This window comes from Gadus macrocephalus, chromosome 15, assembly GCF_031168955.1.
Source record: "Gadus macrocephalus chromosome 15, ASM3116895v1".
NCBI classification, from domain to species: Eukaryota; Metazoa; Chordata; class Actinopteri; order Gadiformes; family Gadidae; genus Gadus; species Gadus macrocephalus.
In genome coordinates, this window is record NC_082396.1 from 303,824 (window position 1) to 322,770 (window position 18,947).

General features: G+C 47.1%; 2 protein-coding genes across 3 annotated transcripts in view; one reads left to right on the forward strand and one right to left on the reverse strand.

Annotated features, from left to right (window-relative positions):
* The window catches only part of LOC132472887 (BLOC-2 complex member HPS6), a 7,666-nt gene extending 1,917 nt beyond the window's left edge, over nt 1–5,749 (reverse strand). The window contains exon 1 of the mRNA XM_060072713.1: nt 1–5,749. This exon is cut by the window's left edge and continues 1,917 nt beyond it. Within this exon, the coding sequence (XP_059928696.1) occupies nt 2,152–5,031 (2,880 nt within the window). The 5' untranslated portion in view covers nt 5,032–5,749 and the 3' untranslated portion in view covers nt 1–2,151.
* A 4,049-nt stretch (nt 5,750–9,798) lies between these two features.
* Nucleotides 9,799–17,498, forward strand: LOC132472952 (uncharacterized). Of its 2 annotated transcripts, none has more exons than XR_009529224.1 (2): nt 9,799–17,163; nt 17,447–17,498. XR_009529224.1 is itself a non-coding variant. In XM_060072838.1 (2 exons), exon 2 carries the CDS (start codon nt 10,500–10,502, stop codon nt 16,701–16,703), a length of 6,204 nt encoding a protein of 2,067 aa, XP_059928821.1. In that variant the 5' UTR covers nt 9,799–10,064; nt 10,348–10,499; the 3' UTR covers nt 16,704–17,498. The 2 variants fall into 2 exon arrangements, 1 of the variants encoding a protein (XP_059928821.1); XM_060072838.1 differs by having other exon boundaries at nt 9,799–10,064; nt 10,348–17,498.
* The last annotated feature ends 1,449 nt before the right edge of the window (nt 17,499–18,947 follow it).

Consider the following 18,947-nt stretch of genomic DNA (forward strand, 5'->3'; position numbering starts at 1 on the left):
CACACACACACACACGCAACATGTTGACTTTGACATTGATAAGACACCTGTTGACCTATGAAAGAATGAGAGTGCTTTACCTCTGATTGTCAGTTGTGAGAAAAATAAATTGTCATTGTACAATAGACTTACAAATTACTGAAATGTTAGCAACACCCCCCCACCCCCCCCACCCCCCAAAAGTGGGCATTCAAAACTTGTGCAAATACACAGAACTGCACACATAAACAATCTAAATCAAAATGGCAGCAGTCAAACCAAATGGCTTTGTGGTTACAACAGTGGTGTGAGAAGACGCATAGTAAATAAGTTAAAGGCATACCCAACCTCCCCCTCTCTCCACCCTCCAGCACACGAGTCACATGTGAGCGTGACGAAGGGGGAGGGCAGAATGTGACCCTTGTGTGTGAAGAAGCACCACTGCTGCCCATGGTTCCCACTTTGTTCTGGGGCATTCCAGAGTCACATGTTTGTGATAGTTGTCTGCGCCCCATACCTGCTCTCAGCCTCCTACATACAGTCCCCTCCACGTCCACCAGGAGCTGGGCACCCCAGCGTTTCTTATTCTTCAAATAAATAACACTTTTTCCAAGACAGTTTTCTTATTATAAAACCAAGCTTCACATAAGGCAGTATTAATTAAGATTTAGTAAACCTTCAGCAAAAAAGTATGAAAAGATTGTAATAGAAATATAGCATAAAGGCATCAACATCCGAGGCACCGACAAGCATTCTGGTTTACAGTACTTAATGTACATATTTATATTTTTTATCATACACATGTATGTTGCATGTTTAACTCAGCAGCCATGGCGCACAATACTTTGGTTAGGAAGGAGTTAATACTGGTTTGGACCAATTTGCGACGGCAAAGTACATAGTTTCAAACTGTAGAACGATCGACAGCGAGCCCCAACGAAAGGTCCGACATCTCTTACAATATTAGCCTCAAGGCCTGAACTAGACGAGATACGCACCCTGTGTGTGTGTGTGTGTGTGTGTGTGTGTGTCATGTATCACAACGTGCGCTGCCCTTCCCCTACTTAAAGAGACTAACAGAATTACTCTGGAAATGTGACTTTAAGGGCAGAGCGTGCGCCGCTCGGGTGGCTCTGCCACTGGAATGTCCCTTTGGGTGGCGGGACAAGATGGAGGCCCAAGAGAAGAAGAGAAGCAGAGAATGGAGGAAATGATAGTGGAGAGCTGAGCGTGGATTACTGAGGTGATGGTGGCCGTAAAAACAAAGGTCAGCTTCACAGCGACTCAGTTGGTTAATGTTTGAGCTGTTGGAAAGACATTAGGAAAAAAAAAAACTTTCACTCAATTAGGAGTAACAACTATTGGATAGCTATAAACCCTCCTTCATATTTCATTTAAAACTAATTTAAGATTGAGGAAATCACTACGAGCGGTGAGAGTAAGCAAAGTTGATCCTGAAGGCAATTTACCAAATCTCAAAACAATAAAGCCTACTGCTTATTAATATTCATATGTTAAGGAACACACTTTGCACTGAATCACAACGAGGAACAAGGTAGTTCATTCCTTCCTCCACGCATCATTTTAATATATTACTATTCGTCTTTTGATAATGGCTATTCATTAACACCTTATGCATCTCGTTCCTCACTCTCGTGCATGCTTTAACCTCTAAAGTCTAAATAACGTCTCTTGTATATTAACTCTGATTGAGAGTGAAGTACCACGAGTATACAGAACACACTGAGCTCCAGTAGTCGTTCACTAGGCAATAGTAGTCATAACTGTTCTTAGCATTAGTGATAGTCTTCAGCAATGGCAAAACAGGTGTTACTGTCAGTTCTTTCATCCATTTCTAAAAATAATATATATTAAAAAAAACACCATTCAACTATAAATAGTCATCATCAAGGGAAGTGACTTTTGTTCACTCTTTGACTTTGATTGTCGTATTCTTGTTACAGCAAAAGCCAAATGAGAATACATTTAATTGTACAAAATGGATTTACAGACTTCATTGCCCAAGCAGAACAGCTCGAACGTTTCCCCACACGCCGGGACCCGCCCCCCTCATTCCTCCAGACGGACGCCGGGACCCGCCCCCTCATTCCTCCAGACGGACGCCGGGACCCGCCCCCTCATTCCTCCAGACGGACGCCGGGACCCGCCCCCTCATTCCTCCAGACGGACGCCGCTAGCCGCGCGCCGGTACGGACTCGCGGGCAGCGGGAGCCCCCCCTTGCATCCGAGTGGGTCGCGTTCCAGCGGCCGTGGGGTGGGGACGGCCGTGGGGTCACTGCCCCACTGGGGGGGGTCTGTGTGGGGGGCCCCCGGGGCCGTCGCCCGGGGCTGCGGCCCCCCGTTCCGCTGCCCTGAGGGCTGCGTCTCGGCGGGCTGGCGTGGGGGTGCGGCCGGGGGGAACACGGGGGACTGCAGGATGTCGGCGTAGCGCTGCCTGGGCTTGGTCTCTCTCTGGAGGACCTTCCTGAGCAGGGGCTTCAGCAGGCCCACCGTCAGCTCCGTGGAGTGGGGCGGGGGGAACGGGGACGGGAGGCCGGAGCAGGAGGGGGAGAGGGGGGAGCAGGAGGGGGAGAGGGGGGAGCAGGAGGGGAGGGGAGGGGCGTTGGGGGCGGGGACGTTCTTCAGCACCAGGTTGAGGATGCTGGTGACGGTGAGGTCCTCGGGGCACAGCGCCCAGAGCAGGTCCAGGTAGGGGTCCAGGTCCCGGTGCTGGGCCACCTCGCACAGCAGCGAGGCGAAGATCTCCTTGTTGAGCAGTGGGCTCTGCTGGCAGAACCTCTGGGCCACCTGCGCGGCCCGCGCCCACTGGCCGCGCCGCGTCAGGTTCCTCAGCGCCTGCAGCACCGCGTTGGGGCGCCCGCTGACCAGCAGCAGCTCCACCTCCAGGTCCTGGCTCTGGTGGGGGTCCGCGCCGGGCCCCTGGCTGTGCAGGACGGACAGGGCCCGCTTGTACAGCGGCACGGCGGCCTCCCCGCTCTCCGCCCCGCCGCGGCCGGGGGCGGAGCTCCAGGAGGAGGCCAGGCCGACGCCCAGCCCGCCCACGCCCTGCTTCAGGTGGGCCAGCTCCAGGAGCCCCGGCAGCCAGCCCGCCCTGAAGCGGAGCACCGTGCGGCACAGGAGCTCGAACACGGCCAGGGGGGGGCCCGGGGCCGGGGGGCCGGCCGCGGCCTTGAGCGGGTGCCTGTTCTCGGGCTGGCTGCCGGTGAGAGAGGCGGGGTCGGCCGGGGGGCCGGGGAGGTGGGCGGGGGCCAGGACGGTCTTCCACACCTCGGGGGGGGCCCGGCTGGAGAGGGCCCCCGAGCCGTTGCACTGGAGCTGCAGTGCGGCCTGCAGCGCCGCCCAGGCCTCCGGGGGGAACCGGCTGAAGAGCGCGTTGAGGTAGAGGAGGGCCTGGCCTTCCAGCTCCGCCGCCGTCAGCAGCCGGCCCACCTCCTGGTGGACCAGGCTCTGGCAGACCGCCCCCACCTCCTCCTCCCCGGCCTGCACCAACGCCCCCTTCACCTCCTCCAGCGAGACCAGGGCCTTCAGCTCCGCCTCCAGGGAGCCCAGCAGCTTGTCCTGCCCCCCGGCGCCCGGGGGAGGACCCCCGTCGGACCGCCCCGCCCCCGCCTTGAGCCCGCCCCCGTCCCGTAGGTAGTCCTTGAGGATGGTCGCCAGGGAGATGGGAGCCTGGAACATGCCCGCCTTCTTCAGCTTGTCCACGGTGAGCTGGGTGCTGCTGAGGCTGCGTCTCTGGTAGTACGTACACGCCTCCTCGAAGACCGCCTCCACCAGGCGGCCCCCGCCCTCCGCCTCCCCCTCCTCCGGCCGCCGCGCCACCAGGTACAGCCCGGTCTCCAGCAGCAGGCGGGGGGCCCGTCGGTCCGCCCGGTGGGCGTACAGCAGGCCGTCTCCCTTCAGGGGGATCCGCTGCAGCTCCCGGCCGCAGCGCAGCTCCACCAGGTACAGCGTCCGGCCCGCCGCCAGCGCCAGCGTGTCCCCGTACGCCTGGAGGCTGCTGTGCGGCGGCGTGGGGGGGCGGGGGGGCGGGCGGTAGACGGGCCTCAGGGCGCCGTCTCTCTGCAGGAGGGTCACCCAGCCAGTGCTGAGCAGTAGCAGGAGCCCCCCGCACGCGGCCGGGGAGAACCCGTGGATCTCGGGGGGGTGCAGCGACGATAGGTAACCTAAACAATCCATCACCAATCGTTTGAAGTCTGTTTCTTTAGGGGAAGAGGAGGAGTCTTTCTTCAACAGCAAAGCGCCTTTACACGTGCTGCACACCCTGAACGCGTCCCGCTGCGGCGACCACGAGAGCAGACACCGAGAGACGCTCAGCAGCGGCTTCTCCTGCAGCGCGGCGGGCAGCAGGTAAACATGGTCACCCGAGGTGATGACGGTGAAGCTGGGGTTGTTGTGCAGGGCGATCTTCACCCCTCCCAAAATCACACCCCCCTCCTCCACCTCGTAGGCACGCTTGCAAATGCAGTATCTGAAGTTATTCCTGGTGGCGCTGATAGACGGAGAGCTTTCAGAGTGCGGTCTTTCCTCACACCAGATGATAAGGTTGGCGCAGGACGACACAGACACCACTCTGGCGCGGGGGCTGTTACACAAGTCCGACGTCTGGAGGAGCTGCCAGCCCGCTTTGCACTCCTGAAATTTCCAGAACTCGGCTTTGCCATTCTCGTACACAACGACGAGCGTGGCGATGTCAGCGTTCCTGTTGTTGTTGTGGTCCAAATAAATGATGTCCACTATCGATGAGGTGCGCGTCAAACGCAGGTCCAGACGCTTTTGGTTCGGGATGATCTGTGGTGTTTCATATTTGTCGAATGTCAGCAGACCGACTTTGGGCTGGCGGAGAATGACATGAATGTGACGCCCATCTGGACTGAGGCGCACATCTGACAGATTGTTTGTGCCTCGGTTATTAGTGTTGGTCTGCTTTAAAAATTCGTGTAATTCGCTACCACACGTATAGTCGCTAAAGTCCGTCACTCGCTCCAGGGTCGGGCGTGTCATGACTCCGGGTTTACTTTGCAAGACAAGCATATGTGACTTATGGTGAGGTATTCAAACGAAACCTTTTACTAGCCGGCCAGCTAGCTTGAGGTAACCAATCTTAACTTTTGACTCCTGAACGGCTAACTGAATGGCATCCCGTTAGGTCCGACGAGAGACTTCCCATTACCGTCCATGCCGACGAATACATCCACCGACAGTACATCCGCGTTTATAGTCCCATGTCGAAAGTTGCCAGCTATTCTAAATAGTAAAAAAAAAGATCGGCGACTGGACTGTTTTATTTCTTAAAGCAGAAAGTCACTCGCCTCATTCCGATGCTCTGCTAACACACAACCCCCTGACATCACGAGATCCTTAATTTCCGGATACCGAGGGTAATTTACATAAGGGGCGGGTCTTAAATATGACGTTTACATGTCAACTTTTTCTATACAGAGCTATGAGCTTCTTATTTTGCATTTTAGTATTTAAATATGTCTCGGAGTGTGTCATGTTAGTCATTTTTTCAGCGCGAATAACTGTTTTAAATAACTTTTGTGGCAGCTTTTCAACTTACTAATGAGCGTGTTCTTGGACCCTTCTCTGACATCCAATGTGTTGTCTGTTGCCTGTAACCAATACGAAGAAATCAATCCGATTTCCATCTGTTATGTTTTAATTTATCTTAATTAAAAATGTCAGCTTGCAATTTCGTTTTCGGCTCGCTCCTCGTCCTCGTCATCCAATCCCGCCACCATCCCCGTAGCTATGGAAACCTGGCTTGGCGTTCTTTGGAAACCAAATGTGGGTGGGTTTGAAACTAGAAACCCTAGGTACTTAATTTACCTTCACCGATGAAGTAAAATACGTTTTTTGTATTATTATTAAACTTTTTAATTTTTGCTGTTTATCTTTTTCACGTTAATAAATTCCAGTCTATACTGCAAGTTTGCAAGTTTGTTAGTCAGATGTCAACGACGATAACGCTTGTAGGTGGTGCCAGAGTGATAGAGATAACATTATCTCTAATATTCTCTCTCTATGGCTCTGAGTGGGGCCTGTACGACACAGGGCATGTCAGCAACCCCTTGGGAAATACACATAGTTGTTTGTCTGGGTAGTCCATGGTCCAGCTCTGTTGACAGAAGATACTATATCATGTGTTTTCAGCAGTAGGCATGACATCATTTTATTTAATTACTGCAAATTACATCTCATGCTCAATTGGGTTAGAATTATATATAAAAAATGACACACATATATATATATATATTTACATTTCCACTTGGTATTAAGCTTCCTAACTTTTAAAACATGCCATTTAGTGGCCCCAAATGTCGGTCAAAATTAATCATCATGACTCATTATGAGTGAGAATGCAATCTTGTGATCCCATGATTTAATCACGTCAGTGGATGTCAGCTGGTTCCCAAATGCCTATAGGTAATTTCTTGTGAACATCTGTTGTCAGAAACCCCTTCATTAGCCTACGTGCCTAGTATTTATAGAAAATACACATAGCTGTTTCTCTGGGTAGTCCATGGTCCGGGTGTGTGGCCAGAAGATATATCACGTGTTTTCAGTAGCAGACACAACATCCGTTTTTTTTAATTTTCGCAAATTAAATGTCATGCTTAATTGGGTTATATCTATCTAGCCTATATATATAGGCCTATGTATGTTTTTTTCTTTTACATTTACACATGGTGTTCAACTTCCTATCCTATATACGCTATGTAGTCCCCTAACATGTAGGTCTAAATTAGTTAATCATCATGACTCATGAGTGAGAAGGCAATCTTGTGATCCCATGATTTAATCACTTCAGTTGAAGCCTGCTGGTTCAACTGAAATGCTGCTCCCTAAATCCCTTAGAAATAGGTAATTTCTCGTGAACATCATTGGAAAAGGTATTAAATCAACATTTGTCACGTTGAAATCTATTATTAGTGAGCGAATGAGAACATATCATAGGGGCGTTTTGATGTTAATACATTTCATAACCACGTGAAGGCAGTATTGAGCTTTCCTCATGGCTTTTCTTTTAGTTTTGTATCAACCTCGGTTGAACGATGTTGCGTCGTCGTGTAGGCCTATGGAAAAACATGAATCTACTTCTTGGGGATATTGATAGAGAAAAGCTTGAGAGAGAAAACTACATTTCAGAGAGAGAGAGAGAGAGAGAGAGAGAGAGAGAGAGAGAGAGAGAGAGAGAGAGAGAGAGAGAGAGAGAGAGAGAGAGAGAGAGAGAGAGAGAGAGAGAGAGAGAGAGAGAGAGAGAGAGAGAGAGAGAGAGAGAGAGAGAGAGAGAGAGAGAGAGAGAGAGAGAGAGAGAGAGAGAGAGAGAGAGAGAGAGAGAGAGAGAGAGAGAGAGAGAGAGAGAGAGAGAGAGAGAGAGAGAGAGAGAGAGAGAGAGAAGAGAGAGAGAGAGAGAGAGAGAGAGAGAGAGAGAGAGAGAGAGAGAGAGAGAGAGAGAGAACGAGACGGGGCTGTACGAGAAGGAGAGAGAGATAGCGAGAGAGATATCTATAAAGTTGTAAGTAAACAGCCGCTACCCGACTGCGGTCAAGTGAGCCGCCATTCGTTCATCCGCGGTTAAACCAGCCGTCACACAAAATCTTCGTGCGCCTTTACTCTAAACAGCCTTTGGGTGGTATCTCGCAACGTTTTCAAAATAAAACCCTTCACCTACGTGTGTAGATATATAGAACACTAGCTGGCGGCGTCTAGAATGTCAGCACTTGCGGACATCTTGCCAGTCAGCTGCTCACCCATAACATTGTGTGTTGGTAGTGGTAGGCCTACTTTATAAATAACCATAACTTGCTACATTTTCAACCGTTTTACCAACGGTTGGGTTTCTTACAAACCTTATTAACGTGGTTATAATATTGTACCAATTTAGAACATTTCAATTTTTTTAGAATCTAACATAATTATTCATCAGTATCAAGTATGCAGTGCCGTAACTACATCTCTGACGTTTATAACAAAACAAACCGTTTGAAAATGTAGCAAGGTGGTTAAGGTTATTTAAAAAGTACATGTACCACTACCAAGTCAACACAGTGTTATGGGTGAGCAGCTGACTGTGGCAAGTTGGCCGCCAGTGCGGACCTTCGACTCCATTGGCCAGCAGAATATGCATGTGTACGTTTTTCAAATGACATTTTCTCAAAATCTATACAGTAAAATCAAATGGTTCCTTGTGGTCAAGTAGTCAGTACAACAGTTAGTATGGTCATATCAGTCAGTGCCTGAACTTATGTGACATTCGGTCTATAGGGATGGCTAGTGTGACGTCAGACGTCCACTTCCGTGTCCAATCGCTAAACCGTGTCCATTCGCTAAACCGTGTCCATTCGCTAACAACGATGGCTACAGCAGCACAGGAACCGGCCCACTTCAAATTGCTGACATAATGCAATTTGCAAAGGCGAGAATATGCATGTGTACGTTTTTCAAATGACATTTTCTCTAAATCTATACAGTAAAATCGAATGGTTCCTTGTGTACAAGTAGTCGGTATAACAGTTAGTATGTCATATCAGTTAGTGCCTGAACTTATGTGAAATTCGGTCTATAGCCCACTTCAAAGTGCTGACATAATGCAATTTTGCAAAGGCGAGAATATGCATGTGTACGTTTTTCAAATGACATTTTCTCAAAATCTATACAGTAAAATAACATGGTTCCTTGTGTACAAGTAGTCAGCACACGGGTTAATATGGTCATATCAGTCAGTGCCTGAACTTATGTGAAATTCGGTCTATAGCCCACTTGCTGACATAATGCAATTTTGCAAAGGCGAGAATATGCATGTGTACGTTTTTCAAATGACATTTTCTCTAAATCTATACAGTAAAATCTAATGGTTCCTTGTGTACAAGTAGTCGGTACAACAGTTAGTATGGTCATATCAGTCAGTGCCTGAACTTATGTGAAATTCGGTCTATAGCCCACTTCAAAGTGCTGACATAATGCAATTTTGCATTATGGTGACCGATTAAATGTGATGGGAAAAATAAAACGACTTGTCCGTCTTGAGGGCCGCGTTATGAAACGTTATGAAACACATACGACAGAGCCTATAAACTCAACAAATGAATCCTATTTAACAGCCCGTTCCCTAGTAAATCATTAAAAAAAATTCGTTAAGTGACCGTAACATACCTTTGTTTTCCGTTCGTTCCTTGCAGAAACAGACAGAATAAGCTTATTAATAATCAGACGGAAATCGTCGAGCGATGTCTTTTGTTCAGAAGCGTTTTTCAATATGTGTGCAACAGTAGACATGCAAACGTTAAAGATTCTTAGAAAAAAATTCCAACGTCATGCAGCTCATTGTGATGTCATAAGAGAGATGACCTCTCCACCGTGGCCGTGTGTGTGTGTTCCTGTCCTGTGTTTGTGCGTGCGTGTGTTACGGACAGTGCTGTTAGCCTAGCAGAGGCGAGATGTTTGCATGTCATGAATATTCATAATAAGAGCCAAAATCTATATCAATGTAAGCACCAACAGAGGATCATGGGCATCAGGGCTCCGTTTCCCGATAACGATGCTCGTACGATCATTCTCACGATGGATCTTGCAAGCCATCGTAAATTTCTTTGGAGTGCTTCGAACGTGCGTTGACTGCACTCACGACGTTCGTAGGATTGTAACCGTCTACTGACACGGTGCTGAAATGGGCTCCCTAGGAGGGGGCGACGCAGGAATGATGCAGGAAAATGGGGTTAAAAAGCGTTAAAATATCTCCCCATCAAGGCCATCAACAGAATAGCCTACGAAAAGATTAGACTGCAATAATATGTGTAACTGCCTCTGTGTCAGTCAGCGCGGTATTTCTGAGTTATTTATTTTGGTAGGAACCAAAGTTCTCTAAGGCGGAACCTTTGTTTTTGTATCGCCCGTTTCCGTCAGGACATACTTTAGCGTAACACTCATCAAAAAAGTCCGCTGATTTAGTACATGTTTTTCAGTGCTGATGCATCTGCAAAATAGCTCTTAGCATCAAGATAAACAATCCTACAGAGTAATGCCAAGCTACACAACTTTCCTCTTGCAATGCAGCTACTAAGGTATGTTTTGCTGACGTTTTTTGTGTGTGTTTTCTGTTCTTGTTTGTATTAAATTGTTTTTATACAGCTAAGGGCTAACACCGTTAAGGGCTAACACATGTTGGGCTTAGTTAGATTGGTCTTTGTGTTTTGTTGTATTATATGTAACCAAAGTGTATTGTGTATACAGTAGCCTAATTGAAAGTGACGACATTACCAGGACAATGTTGGGATATTACTGTATGGCTTGTTATTATTTTGACTAGTGATTATTGTATTTGTGTATTATGTTTTTTGATTACAGTTTTCACGGTCTGGATGAACCAAATAAATCCTGCCAGTAAACAAAAAGGAAACTCGTTGCTGTCGTTTGTACTGAGGGAATTATAGTGAAAACTTAGCTGCTCACGAAGACAGCACCAAAGAGCAGTGAATGACAACAGTAAGGCAAGTAAGATGTCCCGAAATGGCGAAGAGCACACAATTGCAGATGTACATTTCCCAGACATGGAGTCACACGCACCTGACAAGACAGAGTGTGTGCACGAGCACAGCTCAACCGTGCAGCCACAAGCGACTGAAGGCATCATAGTGGACAACCCCGCTTCCTCAGAAGAGCCACCATTAGGCCAAAGAGTCCGCAGAATGACGGAAAAGGGTCAAGAACAGCATGATGAGCAAGTAATAAAGGTTGCACATCGGTTCAGTGTGTGCTATGAGAAGTGGAAGGATGCCACTAAAGAAGCCAAGCAAGCGCTGAGTGGAAAGTGCTCAGACGACCTGCTAGATGGACAAATTACTAAAGTACGCAATACCTCTAGGAGTCTAAATGACGTTTATGACGATTGGAAACGCCTTGAGGTTCCTGACCTTAACACACGTCGCAAAATCGACACCTGTGAAACAGTAACAAAGAAGATGGTTAAGGATGCAATGGACCTTATAGATGCAAGGGAGGAAGCTACAGCCCATAGGCATACTACAAGTCAAAGACATGAAGAACATCGAGTCATTGAAGAGGTAATGTCTGTAGCCTCAGGAAGGACAGGCACTAGCTCTCGCCACACTAAGTGCTCCTCTGCAAGCAGGAAGAGTGCAGCTGCTGAGGTTGCTGCCAACAAAGCCACCTTAGAAGTACAGCTGGAGCAAGAGCATTATATTAAAGAGCTTCAGAGACTGGAAGTTGAAGCCGCTCAGCTAAAAGCCAAACAAGAGGCTGAAAATGCAGAGAGACAAAGAGTGCTAGAAGCCAAGCGCAGAGAACTAGATCGATTGGAGACTATTAAGAAGCTAAAGGCTGCCGAGGCACGACAGCAAGTATATGACCAGAGTATACATTCATGTCCGGCAACTAAGGGCGACGGCTCAGATGAAGAAATAAATTATCTTCTCCATTGTGGCTCTGTGAAGAAAGAAGAGGAAGTCAAGCCTCAAACTATAAATGTTCTTCTCCATCGTGTCTCTGTGAAGAAAGAAGAAGTCAAGCCTCAAACTAGCCCACTGCGGCACCATTCTACACCACCAGCTGTAGCACAAGCAAGGCAAGAAAACAAATATGAAGATGGCACAACAGCTCTCGTCAAAGCGCTCGCAGAAGCCATCAGTGCGAGTCGCATTCCTCTACCTGAACCTACAGTGTTCAGTGGTGACCCACTCCGATTCAACGACTGGAAAGTGTCCTTTCAGACGCTCGTTGACAGGAAGAACATACCAGCTGAAGAGAAGATATATTATCTACGCAAGTATGTGGGTGGATCTGCTAAAAGGGCCATAGAGAGCTACTTTTTACTTGGCACAGAGCCAGCATATTATGCAGCATGGGACATCCTAGAAGAGCGATACGGCAATCCATTCCTCATCGCCAAGGCCTTCAGAGAGAAGCTCGACGCGTGGCCCAAGATAAGCTCCAAAGGCAGTATGGAACTTCAAGAACTCGCCGACTTCCTGCGCTGCTGTGAGGCAGCCATGTCTCAGATCAGAGGTCTTGAAATACTTAATGATTGCAACGAGAACCAGAAAATTCTCTCTAAACTCCCAGACTGGGTGACTTCAAGGTGGAATAGGAAAGTCATAGAAGCAGAAGAAGACACTCACATGTTCCCGAGCTTCAGCCAGTTTGTCAAGTTTCTCACACGTGAAGCTAAAATCGCTTGCAGCCCAATAACATCTCTTCATGCTCTTAAGCCAAGTGAAAGGATTCCAGACAAGTGTGTAAAGAGCGGAGGTCCTGGAGCAAAGGTGTTAGCAACCACCTCAGATGAGAAAGCCGTCGTCACAAGCTGTGTCTTCTGTGAGAAGGCAGGACACAGTCTACAAAGGTGTTACAAGTTTATGCAAGGGACAATCTTGGAGCGAATCAAGTTTGTTCAAGAAAATAAATTGTGTTTTGGCTGTCTCAAATTTGGCCACCGATCTAGAGATTGTAGAGAAAGAGACAGCTGCGACACCTGTGAGAGAAGACACCCAACTTGTCTTCATGACGATCGCACCAAGGAAGAAAGGATGTCTACAAGATCTGACAGAGCAAGGTACAGTGACAAAGACAAAGAAGAGTACAAAGAAAGGAAGAATGAACAGTCACAAGACCAGTCAGAGAGACCATCACGTGAGGCGACGGCACTTAGAGTCATCCAGAATGTTGGAGACACGCATACCTCCACAATAATTCCAGTGTGGGTGTCATCTACAAGTGTACCAAGTCGTGAAGTTCTGGTGTACGCACTCCTTGATACACAAAGTGACACAACCTTTATCCTCGACGAGACAGCGAAGGCTCTCAATGCTAGGAGTGAACCAGTTCAGCTAAACCTCTCCACGTTGGCTTCAAGAAACACAATCGTGTCCTGTCGGAAGCTAGCTGGTCTACAAGTTAGAGGTTTTTATTCAGACAAGATAATCACTCTTCCAGTGACTTACTCAAGAGAGTTTATCCCTGCAAACAGAGACCATATTCCCACACCAGATACGGCGAAAGCATGGCCTCATCTTGAACACATTGCAGATGAGATCGCTCCTCAGCAAAGCTGTGATGTCGGCCTGTTAATTGGCTACAACTGTGCCCAAGCCCTCGTTCCAAGACAAGTGGTGCCTGGTGAGGAACACCAGCCGTTTGCACAAAAGACAGACTTGGGCTGGAGTGTAGTGGGATATGGCAACCCGTGTCTCAACTATGGAGATGCAATTGGAATAAGTCACCAAGTCATGGTGAAGCAAGTGATGCCAGGTCTACCGTCCTCTTCAGACCTCACAAAGGAAGTGCACTATGTCTGTAGGACACAGATCAAAGAAGTTCTCTTACCTGCAGATGTCATCAAGATGCTGGAGTCTGACTTCGTTGAAAGAGAGTCGGAAACCAGCCCCATCTCTCAAGAAGATCTAAGGTTCCTGTCAAAAATGGAAAAGAGCATCAAGTTAAAGAGCGACGGTCATTACGAAATGCCGCTGCCATTCAAGAAAGAAAGACCTAACTTACCTGATAATAAGATCTGTGCTATCCATCGTCTCAGGTGCCTAGAAAGAAGGCTGAGAAGAAACGACCAGTACTACAAAGACTACAAGACCTTCATGGATGAGACCATAAGACGCGGAGATGCAGAAAGGGTCCCGGAGGAAGACATCCACAAAGCTCCTGCTTGGTACATTCCGCATCATGGGGTGTATCATCCACAAAAGCCTGGGAAGATACGTGTTGTCTTCGATTGCTCCGCCAAGTACCAAGGAACGTCCTTGAACGACCACCTCCTGACGGGTCCTGAGTTGACAAACACCTTGGTGGGAGTTCTGTATCGCTTCCGAAGAGGTCCTGTGGCAATCATGTGTGACATCGAACGCATGTTTCACCAGTTCCATGTTAAGGCAGAAGACCAAGATTACCTGCGGTTCCTTTGGTGGGACAATGGAGATCTCGAAAGCCAACCTTCCATCTATCGGATGAAAGTCCACTTGTTTGGTGCAGCATCGTCACCTGGCTGTGCCAACTATGGGCTGAAGCATGTCGCTGCTGAAGGACAAGGAAACTTTAGTGACGACACCATAAAGTTCATTCAACGGAACTTCTACGTGGATGATGGATTGTCAAGTGTAGCATCCGAAGACCAAGCGATCCAACTGGTGAAAGAAGCAAGAGAACTTTGCAGCACAGGCAAACTCCGGCTGCATAAGTTTATCTCTAACAGCAAGAAGGTCCTAGACGCAATCCCAAAAGAAGAATGTGCTGCAGCTGCCAAAGACAAGGACATGGCACTGGGTGAACTGCACATGGAAAGAGCACTCGGTGTGCAGTGGTGCGTGGATTCTGATGAGTTCCAGTTCAGAGTAATCGTCAAGGAGAATCCACTTACTCGAAGAGGAGTCCTGTCCACAGTCGCTTCAGTCTACGACCCTCTTGGATTTGTGGCACCGTTCATCTTGTTGGGAAAGCAGATCCTGCAGCAGATGTGTCGTGACAAGCTCAGTTGGGATGACACCTTACCTGATGACCTACGACCTCTGTGGGAAAGCTGGCTTCAAGACCTGCGAAATCTAGCCGAGGTGAAGATTCCAAGATGCTACGTTCCATCAAGCTTCAAGGTCCAACACTACGAACTCCACCATTTCGCCGATGCCAGTGAGTCAGGCTATGGAGAGTGCTCGTACCTCAGAGCAGTGAGTACGTCAAGTGAAGTCCACTGTTCCTTTGTAATGGGAAAGTCGAGAGTCGCTCCTACTAAGGTCACAACCATACCAAGACTCGAGCTGTCAGCAGCAGTGGTAGCTGTCCGCACCAGTGACATGCTCAAGAAAGAACTGGAAATAGAATGCCTACAAGAAGTCTTCTGGACTGATTCAAGAGTGGTCCTTGGTTACATCAATAATGAAGCCAGAAGATTTCACGTGTTTGTGGCAAATCGTGTGGAACGCATCAAGCAAAGCACAGAGTCTACACAATGGAAGTATGTGGCTTCAGAAGATAATCCAGCAGACTACGCCTCAAGAGGTCTCACAGCAGAGCAACTGGTATCCTCTAACTGGTTCACAGGCCCAGACTTTCTTTGGCAGAAGGAGTTACCAAGTGGAGATGTCAAGGTGGGAGAGATCACATATGACGATCCTGAGCTTAAGAAGGTCCAGGTTCTCGACACCCAGGCGAAAGAAGTCAAGTCGCTGCTAGATCGCCTACACAAGTTTTCAGACTGGTCCAAAATGGTGAAAGCTATCGCCAGACTCCAGCGCCATGTGAAAGAAATTAAAGGGCTTCAGCCAAAGTCCTGTGAAGCCTGCAGTTTGGAGGAAAGGAGAGAAGCGGAGTTGACAATAATCAAGATGATTCAAGAAGCAACCTTCTCACAAGATATACAGTTACTCCAAAGTGACAAGGAGACGCCAGTCAAGGGCAAAGCCAATAAGTTGCACCGGTTAAGTCCATTCCTGGATGACCAAGGTGTCCTCAGAGTTGGAGGCCGCTTAACTCATGCTGCCCTACATCCACAGGTGAAGCATCCAGCGGTCCTTCCAAAGGACAGTCATGTGTCAAATTTACTTGTCAAGCACTATCATGAAAGAGTGTACCATCAAGGACGAGGAATGACCATGAATGCGCTCCGATCTAATGGCATATGGATACTGGGCTGCAGCAAGGCTGTATCATCCCATATCTACAAGTGCACTAAGTGCAGGAAGTTCAGAAGATGCACTGAACAGCAGAAAATGTCAGACCTTCCAGAGGACAGAATGGAAACAGCTCCTCCATTCACCTACTGCGGTATGGACTGTTTTGGACCATTTTACGTAAAGGAAGGAAGGAAAGAGCTAAAGCGTTATGGATTGTTACTTACCTGCATGTGTTCCAGAGCGGTTCACGTTGAGATGCTTGACGATATGACCACGGATGCCTTCATTAACGCATTGCGTTCATTCATCGCCATTCGTGGAAAGGTACGTCAGATAAGAAGTGATCAAGGAACAAACTTCGTCGGAGCAAGACGAGAGTTTGCTGAAGCATTGAAAGAAATGGATCAGGAAGAGCTCAAGCAGCTTGGATGTGAGTTCATCATGAACACCCCAGCTTCAAGTCATATGGGTGGCGTCTGGGAAAGACAAATTCGCACCATAAGAAGTGTCTTGACGTCCATTCTAGAACAGTCAGCTACGCAGCTTGACTGCTCCTCTCTAAGAACGTTCCTGTATGAAGTCATGGCAATAGTGAACAGTAGACCTCTGAGCACTGATTGTCTAAATGATTCATCCAGTCCAGAGCCCCTGACACCAAACCACATTTTGACCATGAAGTCCACGATACTCGCTCCACCTCCTGGGAAGTTCGTCAAGGAAGATCTATACCTACGCAAGAGATGGCGTCGAGTTCAATTCTTATCCAACCACTTTTGGACAAGATGGAAGAAGGAGTACCTCCTGAGCCTCCAACAGAGACAGAAGTGGACCAAAGATCGCAGGAATGCAAAGGTCGGCGATGTTGTACTCCTGCAAGATGATACTACACCACGTAACCAGTGGAGGATGGCAAAGGTTATCGAAGTGTACCCAGGAAAGGATGGGAAGGTGCGAAGACTCAAGTTGCTCATCAGCGACTCAACCCTTGATGAGAAAGGAAAGCGTATCTCCAAACCTGTCCACCTGGAAAGGCCCATCCATAAGACGGTGACGCTGATGGAAGCAGACTGAAGACTCCGACCTCTCTCTTTCTTTTCCTCCCCTCTCTCTCTCTATCTGTCTCACTACAGGTGCAGTCATGGTGATCGTTCTCTGAGGAAGCCAAGGACTGAAGTTTAGTTTTTTTGTTTATCCTTTCTACGCAGTATGTTGTCTCTCAATAGTTGAAGAAAATCATATACATGTGATATGTTTTGGTGGGAGTGTAACTGCCTCTGTGTCAGTCAGCGCGGTATTTCTGAGTTATTTATTTTGGTAGGAACCAAAGTTCTCTAAGGCGGAACCTTTGTTTTTGTATCGCCCGTTTCCGTCAGGACATACTTTAGCGTAACACTCATCAAAAAAGTCCGCTGATTTAGTACATGTTTTTCAGTGCTGATGCATCTGCAAAATAGCTCTTAGCATCAAGATAAACAATCCTACAGAGTAATGCCAAGCTACACAACTTTCCTCTTGCAATGCAGCTACTAAGGTATGTTTTGCTGACGTTTTTTGTGTGTGTTTTCTGTTCTTGTTTGTATTAAATTGTTTTTATACAGCTAAGGGCTAACACCGTTAAGGGCTAACACATGTTGGGCTTAGTTAGATTGGTCTTTGTGTTTTGTTGTATTATATGTAACCAAAGTGTATTGTGTATACAGTAGCCTAATTGAAAGTGACGACATTACCAGGACAATGTTGGGATATTACTGTATGGCTTGTTATTATTTTGACTAGTGATTATTGTATTTGTGTATTATGTTTTTTGATTACAGTTTTCACGGTCTGGATGAACCAAATAAATCCTGCCAGTAAACAAAAAGGAAACTCGTTGCTGTCGTTTGTACTGAGGGAATTATAATATGAATGCTAAAGATATTAAAACACAATTGATTAGGCCTAGGCTGACATATGCTACATTAGTCCTTATCCTGAACGCACTACTACATTTTTTCAAGGCATTTTCCCCCCTGAAATAATTACAAAAATAGCTTGTGTGACAACTACATTTATCTTAATGTGCAGCAAAGAGCCGACTATCTGATTCCGCATAAGGTTTCATTGATTGGCGCGCAATTTAGAATCTATGATGTAAAACAAAAAATGCAACATTCCATTAATTCAGTAGCATTCAAACTCAGATTCTGGGCATTGAAACCCGGCTATTGCTGACCCGATTAGGAGAGCTTGGTCTAGATCCTGCCCATATTGTTGGGCAGGATGATGTATAGGCCTTTTTACACTGCCAAGCCGGACACCCGCATGCAAGAATGAGCTCACGTCTGAGTAAAGGCTACAAACGAAATTAACTATTTACAAGTGCAAAAACTTCAACTTATTGTTCATTTTGCTGAGCACTTGTTTTTTATCCCGACAAAAGCCTCATAAGGAAAGTTCCTCTGCGTCTCTCGTAGATCGTAGGCCTACCATCTTTCAAGGTATTTTTTAATGTGACTACATAACCTCTCACATGATCAGCAGCTCGCGGATTTCACTTACACCGAAACAGCCTGCCCTGGCCATCATATCCCTTCTTTTCTGGGTAGGCTATACTAGGTTATTAACTTATCCTGGAAATGATAATAGTATATTAAACAAATCCCAGCACCACACCAAAAGGAGGCAGCAAATCAGAGCTAAACATATCTATCTGCTCATTTCCACATGGTAAGAGAGCAACACAAAACAGGTTTATAATATTTGGATGTTTTATTTTCTTTAAATCAAGCAGGTTACATTTCATTCGTTTTTACACAATCTGATATTTGGAGGCATTTGCAAATATGCTCATAAATTACATGATTTGTAATCCCAAAGAATGAGGTGGTTAATGATCAATATTGGGATCAACAGTGATCACCCTACTAATGTAGGCATTACGTATGCAGGCAGAAAAAGAAAAGTTCCCATTAAGGTCTCATGTGAAGCACCACAGGTCTGAAATACTCAGGAACACATGAAAATAGCCCAAAAATGAATTTCACTCTCCAACCTTTTGCTAAAGAGACGTTGACAGGCCCACAGAGAGCCTGGAGCTCACGGGACAACATTCACACACATTCTGCTTCATGAAGGTCAGATTACCGTCAGACCATAGACATTACATGCAAGGACACTGAACATTTGGCCGGATTACACATAGAAATGCAATCCAAAACAAAATGGGTAAAGATAAAGCATGTTTATTGATGCGGCAAACAAAGGTTCAAATATCCTCCAAAGCACTTCAAGCCCTCAAAGAATGAAACTCAAAACGCAGATGAGGTAAAAGAAGAA